The 16,239-nt window shown below is 41.7% G+C and overlaps 1 protein-coding gene across 3 annotated transcripts; it reads right to left on the reverse strand.

Annotated features, from left to right (window-relative positions):
• Positions 1 to 99: 99 nt before the first annotated feature.
• LOC111978473 (epidermal growth factor receptor kinase substrate 8-like protein 1) lies at positions 100 to 11,972 on the reverse strand. 3 transcript variants are annotated; one of them, XM_024008561.2, is made up of 19 exons: positions 11,779 to 11,972; positions 10,740 to 10,804; positions 10,462 to 10,620; positions 9,938 to 10,087; positions 9,399 to 9,478; positions 7,737 to 7,873; positions 7,141 to 7,202; positions 6,912 to 7,038; positions 6,637 to 6,725; positions 6,454 to 6,528; positions 5,043 to 5,191; positions 4,554 to 4,698; positions 4,353 to 4,405; positions 4,148 to 4,256; positions 2,218 to 2,343; positions 1,896 to 2,058; positions 1,283 to 1,448; positions 763 to 895; positions 100 to 551 (listed from the first exon to the last, which is right to left on the reverse strand). In XM_024008561.2, exons 2-19 carry the CDS (start codon positions 10,770 to 10,772, stop codon positions 465 to 467), a joined length of 2,043 nt encoding a protein of 680 aa, XP_023864329.1. In that variant the 5' UTR covers positions 10,773 to 10,804; positions 11,779 to 11,972; the 3' UTR covers positions 100 to 464. The 3 variants fall into 3 exon arrangements, with proteins under 3 accessions (XP_023864329.1, XP_070304402.1, XP_070304401.1); XM_070448301.1 differs by having other exon boundaries at positions 10,740 to 10,825; XM_070448300.1 differs by having other exon boundaries at positions 10,740 to 10,841.
• Between the last annotated feature and the right edge of the window lie 4,267 nt (positions 11,973 to 16,239).

Genomic DNA, 16,239 nt, shown 5'->3' on the forward strand with positions numbered 1-16,239 from the left:
AAAATGTATGTTCTACTCAAAGAAAAGTATTTATCTTCTAATATATTGTGTGAGTGTATAAATAACAGACATAAACAAGACGAGTAGATACAGTATACGTTAAGTTAGTCTGCAAATAGCAGGTGTAATTGGTACAATGCACAAATGTTTCTAAGTCAACATAGAAAGGAGAAAATATTATAGAATATAGCAAAGATTACGGATGCACATTGTACATTGGCTTAACAGAGGACARTTTATCCTAAAAAGTTTTAATTGAAGCAAGCATTTGCAACAAAAAGGAAAGCCTGGATTCAAGACTCCACAGTCTGGCTTGGAAGAGCAAGCATAACATTTGCATAATGTTACATCTGACAGTTTTTGAATGTTTGTAAGATAGAATCAAGCCAGTGTGCAGGCATTTTTCTCTTTTAGTTGTAGTCTTCCTTATGGGGGAGTGACACATGATGTCTGAAACGTGAGTCTTATAGTGTGCTACTCTCCAGCTTCAGATCCATCTTCATCTTCTGTTTTTCCATCACTGCCTCCAGCTCAGTGGCCTTCCGGGCGTCCTGGGAGAACAGAACTTCAAATTAGTTCAAAACATGGAAAGACGACACAACCAGGGACATTATGGATTTAAAACTGCGTACGACTGGAGTAAAACTGTTGGGAAATGTATTAGTCTTATGCGTAAGTTAATACTGAGGAACACTGCAATCATCATAGGTTGCCTACTAAAGAATTCCAACGTGTATTAACCAACAAAAGGTGGAGCAGTACCTCCAACAGTGCTTTCTGCACAGTGAGCTGGCTGTACACTCTGGCGCCCTCGTCTGGTAGGACTTGTCGTAGGTCCTCCTTGTTCAGAGAGAAGAGCAGGGCTCCTGTCAGCTTTCCCAGTAATGTCACCGTCCTAAGCGGGGGAGGCACATAGCTAGTCAGTAACCTTACTCAGACATTACCCTTCATTTACCTGTCACATTCAATCATCCATGAACAACTCAGTCATCTCTGTATAGGAACTAAACAGATCGACTTAGTCGCATGGTTACTGAGTCCAGATCTTGAGGACTATTTCAAGTTCAACCAATTACAATTGATTTGGTAGAATTTAAATGAATATCTGTATATTGTGACAAATGCCTTTGAAGAGATCAGTAAGCAATACATAAGCAGTGCCTAAATCTTGGAGTTACTATAAGTCCACTATACACGAGAAGTAGCGATGACCTGAATGGGTCCCTGATTGGAATGTGATCAGTATTGAGTTTGTGGTTGGTGGGGGTCACGTCAAACTCACGTCTCACTGAAGCCCTTCCCCCTGAGCCACTGCTCCACCTCCTCGGGGGGTGAGTTGTAGTCCAGGGGGACCAAGGTGTCCGACGAGCGAGGGATGACCAGTGGCTTGTTCAGGTTGGCCTTACCATTGGTCAGTCTCTGGAGCAGTTCGTCGTTCACCATCATGACTGAGGAGAGTTTTTACAATGCGTTACAATGTTTTATAGGTCTTTGTCTGGCTTATCTTGCTCAAACAGAGCAGTCAGAAGACTTTCCTGTCATAAGAATGTAACCAAAAGGTTGCAGGTTCAAATCCCTGAGCTGACTTGGTGAAAAATCTGTCGATGTGCCCTTGAGCAAGCCATTTAACCCTAGTTGTTCTGGATAAGAGTGTCTTCTAAATGACTCAAATGTTTTTATGTCATTTACCCAGTGCAAACAAACAAACCCTTTCCCCCCTCTCTGGAGCCTCCCTCACACACAATTGCGCGTGGACTCAGACACAAACACACATTCACAAGACCAAGAGCGTCTCTGTGTAGTGCAGTGCCTGAGTCTCTCCTCTGACATACACAGACACAGACAAACACACAGTGCAGAAATATACTGTTAGTCCTCTCAGTATAGTGTGATACCTTTGTCTGCGTCATCTCCGGCTGGAATGTGTTGGCTGTATTGGTTGTATGATAGTGGGCGAGGGCGGTGGTACGCTGAGGGGCTAGGAGTCAAGGAGCTAGGGTTAAAGGCTGGAGGGCTGGGAGGAATGTGAGTCATGTTCAGGGCAGGTGAGACCGGAGGCTGGACCAGAGCAGAGGGGAAAGGAAAGAGAGAGGGAACAACGTTGAAAACACTGATATGGAATATCGAATCACTGAAATGAATACCAGTACCAGTATCTGGGTGTGGGTAAAGGAACGGGTGTTGTTTGTGTGTGTTCGTATTACATTGGGCTGTTACCTTAGGTTCTCTCATGGTGACAGGGCTGTCTATGTGAGCCACTGGCTCCAGGATGTTGAATGGGACAAAGCCAATCTCGTTGAAGCGATTACGACACTTCCACCAGCGTTTGGAAGACTCCACGACCTGACACAGTAAAGGAGAGGAGCCAATGTTTTTACAGAGAATAATTAAGGAAGAATAAAACAAGTGATATATTTAATCGTGTAGTATTACACAACTCACAATTTCCTATCTCTAGAAGTGATAGTTGTTGCCAAGGTAACAACCAATATGTACAGTTGAAGTCAGAAGTTTACATACACTTAGGTTGGAGTCATTAAAACTAGTTTTTCAACCACTCCACAAATTTCTTGTTAACAAACTATAGTTTTGGCAAGTCGGTTAGGACATCTACTTTGTGCATGACACAAGTAATTTTTTCAACAATTGCTTAATGATAGATTATTTCACTTATAATTCACTGTATCACAATTCCAGTAGGTCAGAAGTTTACATACACTAAGTTGACTGTGCCTTTAAACAGCTTGGAAAATTCCAGAAAATGATGTCATGGCTTTAGAAGCTTCTGATAGGCTAATTGACATCATTTGAGTCAATTGGAGGTGTACCTGTGTAGGTATTTCAAGGCCTACCTTCAAACTCTTTGCCTCTTTGCTTGACATCAATGGAAAATCAAAATAAATCAACCCAGAGATCAGAAAAGAAATTGTAGACCTCCACAAGTCCTGGTTCATCCTTGAGAGCAATTTCCAAATGCCTGAAGGTACCACGTTCATCTGTACAAACAATAGTACGCAAGTATAACACCATGGGACCACGCAGTCGTCATATCCCGCTCAAGAAGGAGATGCGTTCTGTCTCCTAGAGATGAATGTACTTTGGTGTGAAAAGTGCAAATCAATCCCAGAACAACAGCAAAGGACCTTGTGAAGATGCTGGAGGAAACGGGTAAAAAGTATCTATATCCACAGTAAAACGAGTCCTATAGCGACATAATCCTCAATCCTATAGAAATTTGTGGGAAAATCCTTATGTGAGGAAGGACGCCTACAAACCTGATACACCAGCTCTGTCAGGAGGAATGGGCCAAAATTCACCCAACTTATTGTGGGAAGCTTGTGGAAGGCTACCCGAAACGTTTGACCCAAGTTAAACAATTTAAAGTCATGCTACCAAACACTCAATGTATATGTAAACTTCTGACCCACTGGGAATGAGATGAAGAAGTTAAAGCTGAAATAAATCATTCTCTTAACTATTTATTCTGACATTTCACATTCTTAAAATAAAGTGGTGATCTTAACTGACCTAAGACAGGGAATTTGTACTAGGATTAAATGTCAGGAATTGTGAAAAACTGAGTTTAAATGTATTTGGCCAAGGTGTATGTAAACCTCTGACTTCAACTGTATGTACAGTATGCCTAGAATCTGTCAAGGACAAAGTGTACCTGTGCTATGCATCAATATTTCTTTCCTAGGTTTTTTAACTCTGGCATTACTAATGCTTGATTGAGGATACATTTATTTTAGAACTGGATTTTGTACAGTATCACCAATATTGCCAGATTGTGTACTGGATTTTTCTAATTTACAGATGTAGGATCTTAATTCAATCACCCTGTTGCAGGAGAACTTTCCTGCAATGCAGGAAATGTAAAACTTGTAGTGTATTTGAGGTTTAAAAAGGCTTCTGGCTATAATCAACATAAAAATTCACATTTCCTGTTGCTGCAGGATTATTTTCCTGCTCAAGCAAACTGGCTCAAATGAACCTCCTACATCTGTACCAACCATGTGTCTTACCATTAAAAGAGAGCCACGCCCTAGAAGACTAGCTACCAGGCGTGTGTTGTTCAAGAACGCTCCTGAATTTGTCTGTTGTGTAATATTACCTAATGTCACTTAATGACTTTTCAGATTTTTACCTCCAGTGTATCTCCCTGTTGTACTGACAGCTCACTGTTGTTGCGGGCCACAAAGTCATAGCTGCAACTGTACATCCTCTCTCCCTCGGGGGGTAGGACACTGCTATCCCTGAGAGGAAATTAGTGTATTATTGATATAACTGCAAAATAAAAGTAAACAATACAAAAATACAAACAAACAAAAATGTTTGACTTGAAAACGTACATTTCATTGCTCTTAGGGGTGACTGGAGGTCCAACTGGCTGAGTAGGCTGCAACTGAATTAGAGAGAGAGAGAGAGAGAAAAAGGGAGGGGGTTGAGGAAGAGGTCAAGACAGTAGAGGGCACATTCATATGATGTTACACTCTTTGTCAACTCCTCAATGTACATGATGTACATGAATGTACATCTCTCTTATTACAAACCTCTTGTTTTTCTTTCAGGGCTTCATGTTTGTGTTGTGACTCAACTGGATCCTCATAAACCTGCCTGTCTGCTCTGGTGGCCTCTGGCTTCCACCCGTCCAGAAATACCGGTGTGTATGGGGCCACTGGCCCTTTGAGCTGGGAACTGAGAGGAGAGAGAGAAATTGCTGACCTTTAACAAACAAATATTCCAACGAATAGTATAGCCTGTGTAGACATAGCCTAAAAAGGAATTTGATCATCTCTCTCCACAGTACAAATACTGTACTATTTCAGTGGCTGCCTGAATAAATATTGACATTGTCATGTCATGGTGTGTCATCATGTCATGTTGCTCCAATGTCACAGACCAAAAGCCACAGAGTCAAAGCAGAGACTWATGAGTCTGGCACACTGGCACATGACCTGAGACAACAGACTGCCACACTCAATACCCCAATCATACGGGTCTATGGGGGCATCAAATGTTCTGTAGTTGTCAACACTGACCGTGGGAGTGTCCAGTGGGGCCCCAGAGCCGTCCATAGCAGCCTCTCCTCCTCAGACAGGTTGTCTTGAAGCAGGGTTACGGCTGAGTTGGTCAGGGCAGGACTGGTCACTGAGGCCCCTAGAGCAGGGCCCCCGGTAGTCCTCACCAGCTGGGGCCACAGAGTAAAGAGACCACAGTTTAGATCAGGATCATTGGAAATAATGGGTTGACTGAACATTTGGCAACAGTAGATTCATTTTGAAGGGCAATCTAGGCCTAATGAACTCTAAGGGCCGATTTTCCCAGACACAGATTAAAGTACTGGACTAAAAATAATATTCAATTGAGATTGAAAAGCGCTTTTCTATCCAGGACTAGGCTTAATCTGTGTCCGGGAAACATGCCTTATAATATATTGCCAATCACTGACTGGTATTACCCAAGATGTAAATGTTATTACATGTCATTATATATCACCATAGTGAAAAGATTGTTCAATATGGGTCATATGCGGTTTCACCCTCTCATCCCTCTCAGCAGACAGAAATCTACAGATAAACAAGCCGTTACACCTCTCTTGGTTTCTCCCTGTTTCCATGAAGGTGTGCCAGGATACACACACCTAAGCTGCCCGTTTGTCCAATTCCACCCTCTATTCTTTCATGGAGTGATACATCGTTTTATAGGCAGGCAGTTCTTACACTGTGCCAACCCTCTCTGAGTACCTGGCACACCTGAACATATTTCCTGCGCTTATCTTTACCATCTTCCATTACACTTGAATTTAAACACTTTTACGTCACAGTCATATGACACTTTTGGGTTAAATTGTGTCTTAATGAGTCAGTTTATAATGTTTTTGCTAACAAATACTATCTTATTTACGTGACCAAAGTCAAAATATGTGATAACACACTGGGCACTACCTTGTGCAAATATTGAACAGCACTCAAAATATATAACGTTTTTTTTCCAGTAACACTACCTCCCCTCTGTGTTGACAACCATTCAATTGTTTCAACACAGTACATACTTGTGTAGCAATACACACTATATACGGACAAACATACTGCATGTACAAATAGACAGAGCCTGCATATAGTCTACATACAATAGCCTAGTAAGTATACAACAAGAGGAAGTCACAAATCAACATGACATCATTATAAGAGTACACAGCCAGTCAGGCCAGATTGTTCTTCAACAATCTAATTCCATAATTAAGTAGACATAACAAGGATACTTATTATTATGTTAAAAGCAATTTTTAAAAAGATACTAGCTACTTTTATTCTGCCCCTTCCAGTTATAAATATCTAATCCTGTGTTGACAGCAATAGCAACGTGTGTTGTCCCCATAGTTCTCTCACTCCAGGCCTCTCATAACCAGCGCATAAGCAATGGGTACAAAGGTTATCATTGTTGACTCACTATATGTAGAGGTTTGAACACATGGTGGAGCAGCTCTTCTGAGGATGGGTTGGAGATGGAAGACTTGAGACGAGCCTGGGAAGAAAGATGATGAGTGGGTACACAATATCTCAATTGTTTTGTTGACATAACAAAAGCTTGAAAGAAATGTGGAGTAGTCATGGCAACGTTCCCTTTACTCACCAGTAGGCTAAAGCAGTATTTCAATTTTTGGAAGATGTCCATGAATTCTTCTTCAGGTGGAGGGCGAGCTTTTGCAGTAAGCATGTCCTCTATATTTGAGAGAAAAGACACGGAGACAAAAAAGACACCCGAAAAAGATCAGCGATTTCAGCTTGGAACGGCATCTTGAGTTGAACCAGTTTAGGAGGTCACTTGGCCAGCAAACCTAGTGTCGTTCAAGTGAACTTTCTTAACGTTGAGCCCTGTAGGGTATGTGAGTTGCTTATCCCTCTTACCCTCTGGTGTTTGCTTGCGACTCTTCTTCTTCTTCTTCCTCTGGCTTAAAACTGAGGCAGCTTCTGCCGTCTGTTGGAGCTTTGCCATGAAGACCTCAATGTCATCGAAACAGTGATTAAGGATCCCCTGGAATTTAGAAGCATGAGAAGAGAGTTAACCCTTCAGTAAAATTGTGATTAAAACACATCATGTTGGAACTTTAAAGCATATAATGGTATTATTACGTACCACTTCTTTCTCAGCTCGTAGAAAAGAGCTATCAGGTTGTTGCCCGCTGCTGACGCCATTCGCTGTTGAGGACATAGAAGAAGATTCAGAGCGTCCATTCCCATTCATTACCTTGGTTGGAATTTCCTGCAYTTAGAATTCCTGCCCCCTCTAACTCCGGACACACCTTCCCCCAACACACACAATGCAACCTCTATACTCATGAGAACCTTTCACCTTAAAGGGGCAWTCTGCAGTGCTACATTATTTTGTTGGAATGATAAATGTATGATATGTACTCATTGATTCAATATCATGGAGGGTCAGTCCTTGCATCCATAGCTCTGTCTATGAATTTGAGAGTGGTTACATTTCTCCAGCCCCATCCCTTTTCACTGAAAGGTGGGGAGTTCGCTTTGTTATTGTTTCAACTGCTGATTGCCGGTTGAAATACCCCTACCGGTGCTTCATTTCCCCCCTCCCTCCCTCACTCTCGCTCATCCTCTCTTTTCGCCACTCTTCCCCTCCTAGACAATTCGTTTCAAAGCATTTCATTGACTTGGCAAACATSTAAATTGCCAGAGCATGCACAAACACGATGGTTCCTGTCTTCTTGCCTCTGATTCCCGGGTAGGGTGGAGGGTTGGCAGGCGGGGCATTGGGAGCATGTGGAATGGGGGGACTCGGAATTCCGTAGGGGTCCATCATCGCTGCTYTGGTATTTTGAGGAAGAACAGGGTCTATCGGAGGAAGTCTGGAGGAAAAGGAGAGAGATTTTTCCGGAAATCAAGACGCATGCTATATCATGCACCTTTCTACCTTCCAGGATAGTTTGTGTAAAGCAACTTTCTCATTTGACTTCATGGTTGGAATTCAGCTGATAAAACACAAATGAAGCTATAGTCAGTAAGGTCAATATCCTAACTTGCAACAAAGGCCTGTCGTTATCATGAATATGATTCATGCAAATATGTCAATGCTGTTCTTTGGTCACCATGACTGTTGCTGATAACAACCATTCATTCAACCCCATAAGAAACACCCTTCACTAAAGGCATATGAAACATATTGAATCTCCCTGGTAAAGAATTATCGACATATGGAGTCAAATGTGCACAATCCGGTATCGATAGGTCATTTTCTGATCATCTGATAAACTGAAAAGAAAGCACAAACAATCTCTATCTAGCCAAAATAAACTTTTTTTAAACATAAAATGTCAGATTTAACAAGCAGAGGTCCTCAGATTAGTTCTCATATCAATATCAATGTAGGCYCACTGTGACTAACACACGTCAACTCACATATACAACTTTCTRTCGCTAAAATGACAAACTTTAGTCAGAATTGGCACAAAAGACAGAAAATTAGACAGACAAAGAGTTCTGTCACATTTGTCACGTTTGCAGGTCGAGACATTGTTTGACATTGGTCTGTTTGCTAACCCTCGAAGACAAACATACTGTACACAAAGTAACACCTACTCAACAGTATGCATTTCAATGCGATGCGGCAATTCAGAAATATACCCCAGGTAGCATCTTAACTATAGCCTACCTTTTCTGTGTGTCCTTTAAATGTCGTTTAACTGTGTGTTTCAAAGCATTTCTGAGTTTAGGCCTGCATCAGTGAACCATTACCATTCGCTCTCTCCTCCATACCACAATGGCCTTGTTCTCTCTGTCACACCTTCTTAAGTTATGTAGAAACCAGTCAAACAAGTCTGTCCTCGCTCGTTCTCAGCTGCTCATTCTCTTCTCTCTCTCTCTCTCTCTCTCTCTCTCTCTCTCTCTCTCTCTCTCTCTCTCTCTCTCTCTCTCTCTTTCACTCATATAGAAACTCAGTGGACGGTACAGTCTTAGAAAAAAGGGTTCCAAAAGCTGTCTCTTATACACATCTAGATGTGTATAAGAGACAGGTGTACATTAGGTGTTGTGTTTATACACTCTTAGAAAAAAGGGTTCCAAAAGGGTTCTCTGGCTGTCCCTATAGGAGAACCCTTTTAGGTTGCAGGGAGAACTCTTTTGGGTTCCATGTAGAACCCTCTGTAGAATGGGTTCTACCTCGAACCCAAAGCGTTCTACCTGCCACCAAAAATGCTTCTTCAAAGGGTTCTCCTATGGGGACAGCCGAAGTTCTAGATAGCAGCTTTTTTTTTTAAAGAGTGTAAACAACATAAGTCAGTCATGGCCGTGGGACCTTCCTACATCTTTTAAATCTCTCTATGTGCCCCTCTCGCTCTCTCTCTTCACCATGAAGGACAATAACAATCACAGTACCTGAGGGCCTCTGGGCGCTTCTTGGACCTCGATGAGTAACCTGACACTGCCCTTGTGATGTCGTCACGAATTTGCTCCGCCTGCGAACACAACCATCAATAAGAGACATCACTGTTGTCCGGTTGAACCTGAACTACAGTGACAGTTCATGTCCATTTAGAATGCGTGCCATATCAGGTAATCACAGGACAGGCTCATATAGTTTAAGAAAGCATATTATTCAGATGTAGAATCTTATTTTGACCATCCTGCATTGAGGTTTAAAAAGGCTTCTGAAGTATGTCATTTCCACTTAAAAATGTCAGACTTGTTTTTCCCTTATGATTTTTTTTTGCAATCCCTACAAAAGTGTCCGTTAATTATAATACACATACTAATTCACATTTCCTGTTGCTGCAGGATTATTTTCCCGCTGTAGAAAACTGACTCAAATTAAGATCCTACATCTGTAACTAGGGTCAGGAGTTTTGCCTGGTCTGATCTCCCAGGACCCAGAGTTTTCTGAAGCATCCTTAAAACACCCATACTGCTGCACTCACCCTTACTGTCTCACAGTTGAAGAAGAGAACGTCAGGCTTTTTCTGAGGTGTGCTTTGGCAAACGAGTAACAGAAGGGATGGAAATCGTTTCTCAGTGAGCATGGCGTCACAGCGATGGATAGATGAAACTGGATATTTCTCCAACTCATCCTGCATGAATACAATACAATCAACATTTCAAATGACTGGAACTGCAACGCCTCACATATAACCATATCTAATGTCAATTAGAAAACAAGGTCTGAAGACTAGAGCACTTTTAAATCAGTAGCATCATGAAGGTCATATGTACAAGCCTTAACCGGAAATGTAACTTGTCTTTGTTAATTAATAAGGCATTGTCCTACTGTTCACGCATCTCATATRAAGCAACTTTTTAATTGTGACACCCCCCCGCCTCCCCCCATTTTGGAGTCCTCTGTTCCTCTGTCCACAGTCCCTACATATATATCATGCCACATGTATTGGTAGGGAGATGTGCAAAGCATTATGGGTACTGTAGTAGATCATGCTACACAACCCACCTGGCTCTGTGTGTCTCTGAGTCGGAGGGCCTCAGGGCTAAYCTCCAGAACTATCTGCTGGCTCCACAGCTTCTCCGCCCGGGCCAGTTGGGACAGACGAGACTGGGCCTCATCCACACTCTTCACCTCCCCATCCTGCAGGGAGAACGTCACCAGGTGCTGCACAGGGAAGTGAAATAAAGAAAAAAGATCTTCCTAGGTCTGTATGTTAATTACACGGGTATAACACTTGAAAAGTTCTGATAAAATACAACTTAAATGATGTTCAAAACACTTACATTGATAAGATATCGTGAGACGTTTGTCATCATGTGACTGTTACTTGATATATATCTGGGTTTTCCTGGAGGCAGAGTAAACCGGTCTGAGGAAAATTCTTACTTGGTAAGGAAGAACATTGTAAGAATGATGACACTACAGAGCCTCTCATTCATAAACGATTTAGAACTGTGTAACAGAGGGTGTAGTCWAAAGAACTTTGGTCTATGATGGGTGTAGTTCATTTGGTATTGTCAGTTATCAATGAGTCTTAGAATCCAACTGCTTTGATTTGAGCAATTTACTGTCCTGAGGATACTGTCCTCTCACCATAGATGATGTCACCCGGATGACCCAAGAGGAAACTGAAAGTCCTCACCTTGAGTTCCTCCCTGTGACAGTGTCGTGCTGTCCCTCCCTCACTGACCTGTGACTTACCCACCCAACCAGTTTGACCACAGTACTGTAGTGCCACATGTTATATCTCAGTCATTGATCTGCCTGAAAACCCAAGCGACTCCCCCAATCACATTCCGGAAAAGTCTGAGTAACTCACAAGCATAAAATCCATTCATACTTGATGACTTRTTTTATGTTCCGTAAAAATCTTTTAACATCCCAACTCTGTTCCCATCAGCAGTCAGGAATATAATAATACTAATAATGTGGTCTTATTTCTCATGTAAGACTACATAATGACCACGAACATTCCGTTTCTCTGCACATGTTATCATACCAAAATGTCATTAGCATATATCATAGGCTATATATTTACTATTACTAAGACCTGATGTTGAAATGTACAGTAGGTGCCATGATGTACAGATCTCACATATTGTCAAGAACATTTCTGAAATCAATACCGCTAGAGTGAAATTTCATACAATCTTTACGTAGCTACCAGAGCATCTTATTTCCACCTCGTCAATGTTGGGGTTAATCTTATTGTGAGAGTGCATGACAATGCTTCCAAAGAGAGAATAAATACATTTGTTTTACAGCATAATGGTTGTTGTATTGAATCTGTGAATGCATGTTATGTGCATTCTAATCCCTTACCTCCAACCCTTGACCTGAAATCCACTGGTTCCCAAACAAAGGGTAAACAAACAAAATCAGGAAAAAGTTAGTGGCCTCTAATTTAGCCTTCTATTAGATATATATGTGTTATTTTAGTAAATCAAAAAGTCCAAAATATTTATACCAAAGTTGAGAAATGTGTCTCATTCAGTGTGGCAGCAGCTTTCTTAATCCTGTTCCTGCTCTCTCTGTCACTCTGTATTTTACAGTAAGGCAAGGATTTCCAGTGGTGCGTCACCTAACCCAGGCAGGCCCAGCCCAGCCCACTCCACCTCAAACATTTACACACACACACACACACACGTAAAAGGAATGCTATTTATGTCTAGGTACATTTAAGGTGGGCCTTTTTGGATAGTCAACARCGTGAGGGAGCGCCTCTTTACTGGAGTTTCAGGTAACAGAATATTGAGGACCCTTACAGAAAAAATGTCACATTTGAACACATGTGATCATGTGATTTTATGTGAGGGGTTTTGGGGACGGCTTATAATAATGTCAGGAACGGAGCTAAAAGAATGGTATAAACACATGGAAACATCCTCCCCAATTAAGGTGCCACYAACCTCCTGTGTTTGGGACCATCTGGGACCATCACCTGACCTGAAATCACGTGATCACATGAGATGTGATCACATGAGATGTGTTCACGTGAAATTCATGTGATTTTTCCATAAGGGTCAAAAAGTCACTTTTTGCGTAGTAACACAACTGTTGTTATTTTAGTGGCGTGATAACACACATATTATTATTTTATGGGAATTTTTTGGAACACTTCACATTTGTTAAATTTCATGTGAAATCATGTGCAAGTGAAATTTCACATGTGAAAACATGTGCAAACATGYCTTTGGAAGGCTTCACATGAGATTTTGTGGGAATTTGATTATCAGGCCTGGGATGCTCCAGTGGGAGGAGTTTGAACTGGGTGAATAGTGATTGCATTTGTTTTGGGACCAGGCTACCTACTGGGCGTGAGACCGGTGCCCCGTTCAAAGCCCACGGCAAGTCTCGGCTCCAAACAAAACCCCATGCTGCTTTGTTTACATGACCTAAGAAGCAGATTACTGTTCATTTAACAAAGGGCGCTCCTCCCTCACCGCTTTTGCCCATTCACGTCACAGGCCATAGGCGGGTACACCTCGGCTCAGGTTATTAGAACTCCCTCTATGTTTTCACACGTGCTCACATGTCGTCACGTTTAGTTTCATGTTGTCATATGTTGCTTTATATGTTGTCACATGTTATCACATGAACTTCACATGTTATCACATTTAACTTCACATGTTATCACATTAACTTCACATGTTATCACATGAACTTCACATGAGATCAGGTTAAAATCCTGTGTTTTTTTCCGTAAGGGTGAGGACAATGTTAGGTTTTTTGTAAGATGTTCTCAAGACATTTGTTTTACCAGTTGTCAGAACGTCAGGTGATGGTCCCAGATGGTCCCAAACACAGGAGGTTGGTGGCACCTTAATTGGGGAGGATGTTTCCATGTGTTTATACCATTCTTTTAGCTCCGTTCCTGACATTATTATAAGCCGTCCTCCACTCAGCAGCCTCCAATGGTCCCAAACCATTACAGGTAAAGTAAAGGCATGGTGGTTTTTAAGTGAGTAGTATGTGGATCAGCTAAAAAATATTACCCCACATCCTCACCTGGGATTTGAACTCAAAACCTCTGGATTTGAAGTGTGCTGATCTTTCCATTGTACCACATTCATTACATATAATACAGCTCTACACTTAGTGGGTCATTTGTCATCTGCACTGTTATTTCGGCTATCAGTTAATCKGACTTTTCTCGCATCATTGATTTCATTTACTTATTTCAGCAGTTTTCTGTATAGTTTCCTAATGTTGGTAGGGCATGTTATTTTGTTTCAATGTTACTCCTGAATCCCTTTGATAGATAAAATAGTTTTTCATTMATGTATTTTTAACAAAGCTGAGATTTACTTTTGAAGTCCAAAGTGTAGAAATACACGTGAAATCATCCATTGACATAGAGGTGATGGTGTAGCAGAAAGAACTTTGTGAACCAGGAGGTTGTGAGTTCAAATCCCAGGAGAGGACAAGTTGAATAAGAAGGACTGTATAAACATATGTAATGTATGTCAAAGTCTCATGAATATGTATGTTGAAATAACTTTGTGTTAAAAGCACTGTGTGTGTATTGTAACCACTCCTTTTTGTTGTCACGTGAAGTGCTCCAAAAACACATTTTCACATGATTTCACATATTCCCCTTGAGTCCTACAGATATCAAATACTATTTGAAGCTGAATATGTCATAAGATACATTTGTGCGTTTGTTTTTCTTTTTTGCTGGTGGCTCACTCTCTGATGATTAGCCTAGTGTAGATCTACACATGTCTAAAAGATTAAATACGATAGCCATGATAATTCAGAGGCATCACTGACACTATTGCCAAAAGCTCGCCAGCTGTAGAATAGAGCCCATGTCTGTCAATGAGCTTGGTGACTGGAATGTTATACATACGGGTGGGGCTTCAGCTTGTACTCTACCAATAATGAGTAGATAGGCGGAGCCCGTTTAAATTGATTGCCCTTGTCTGGAACAGTGGAAAATGGCGGAAGCGGATGTTCTGTTTGAATCAGAAGGCGTGTCGAGTGGAGGTGAGAGTGAGAATAACTGGTTTACAGTGGCGAATGCAAAAGGAAATAAGAGAAGTAAAGTGGTAGTGAAAACTAGTAAAAACTAAAAAAGTATTTTTTGGTTGGAATAAGGCTTTTGGATCAATGTTGTTACATTACTTTTTCCACATTTTATTTAAAAATTGATTTAAAAAAATGTTTCCTCATCAATCTATACACAATACCCCATAATGAAAAGCAAAAACTGCTTTTAATTTTTTTTGCAGATGTATGAAAAATAAAAAAAACTTTGCTATGAGACTCGAATTTGAGCCCAGGTGCATACTGTTTCCATTGATCATCCTTGAGATGTTTATACAACTTGATTGGAGTCCACCTGTGGTAAATTCAATTGATTGGACATGATTTGGAAAGGCAGAGACCTGTCTACATAAGGTCCCACAGTTGACAGTGCATGTCAGAGCAAAAACCAAGCCATGAGGTCGAAGGAATTGTGCGTAAAGCTCCGAGATAGGATTGTGTTGAGGCACAGATCTGGGGATGGGTACCAAAAAATGTCTGCATCATTGAAGGTCCCCCAAGAACACAGTGGACTCCATCATTCTTGAATGGAAGTTTGGCACCACCAAGACTCTTCCTAGAGCTGGCCTCCCGGCCAAACTGAGCAATCGGGGGAGAAGGGCCTTGGTCAAGGAGGTGACCAAAAACCCAATTGTCACTCAGACAGAGGTAGAGAGTTCTATCTCTGCAGTACTCCACCAATCAGGCCTTTATGGTAGAGTGGCCAGACAGAAGCCACTCCTCAGTAAAAGGCACATGACAGGCCGTTTGGAGTTTGCCAAAAGGCACCTAAAGGACTCTCAGACCATGAGAAACAAGATTCTCTGGTCTGATGAAACCAAGATTGAACTCATAAGGCCTGAATGCCAATCGTCACGTCTGGAGGAAACCTGGCACCATTCCTACGGTGAAGCATGGTGGTGGCAGCATCATGATGTGGGGATGTTTTTCAGCGGCAGGGACTGGGAGACTAGTCAGGTTCGAGGGAAAGATGAACAGAGCAAAGTACAGAGAGATCCTTGATGAAAACCTGCTCCAGAGTGCTCAGGACCTCAGACTGGGGCAAAGGTTCACCTTCCAACAGGACAACAACCCTAAGCACACAGCCAAGACAATGCAGGAGTGGCTTCGGGACAACTGTCTGAATGTCCTTGAGTGGCCCAGCCAGAGCCCGGACTTGAACCCAATCAAACATCTCTGGAGAGACCTGAAAATAGCTGTGCAGCGACACTCCCCATCCAACCTGACAGAGCTTGAGAGGATCTGCAGAGAAGAAAGGAAGAAACTCCCCAAATACAGGTGTGCCAAGCTTGTAGAGTCATACCCAGCAGACTCAAGGCTGTAATCGCTGCCAAAAGATGCATCAACAAAGTACTGAGTGAATTTGATATTTCTGTTTTTTATTATTACATTTGCAAACATTTCTAAAAACCTGTTTTTGCTTTGTCTGTAACGTCCTGACCAGAGTTATTATGTGTTTTGCTTGTTTAGTGTTGGTCAGGATGTGAGCTGGGTGGGAATTCTATGTTGTGTGTCTAGTTTGTCTGTTTCTATGTCCAGCCTAATATGGTTCTCAATCAGAGGCAGATGGTAATCGTTGTCCCTGATTGAGAATCATATATAGGAGGCTTGTTTTGTGTTGGGATTTTGTGGGTGTTTGTTTCCTGTCTCTGTGTTTGTCTGCACCAGATAGGTCTGTCTCGGTTTTTTCACATTTGTTATTTTGTATGTTGTTTGTAGTGTTTCACTTGTTCT

Source organism: Salvelinus sp. IW2-2015, linkage group LG18 (assembly GCF_002910315.2).
Source record: "Salvelinus sp. IW2-2015 linkage group LG18, ASM291031v2, whole genome shotgun sequence".
NCBI classification, from domain to species: domain Eukaryota; kingdom Metazoa; phylum Chordata; class Actinopteri; order Salmoniformes; family Salmonidae; genus Salvelinus; species Salvelinus sp. IW2-2015.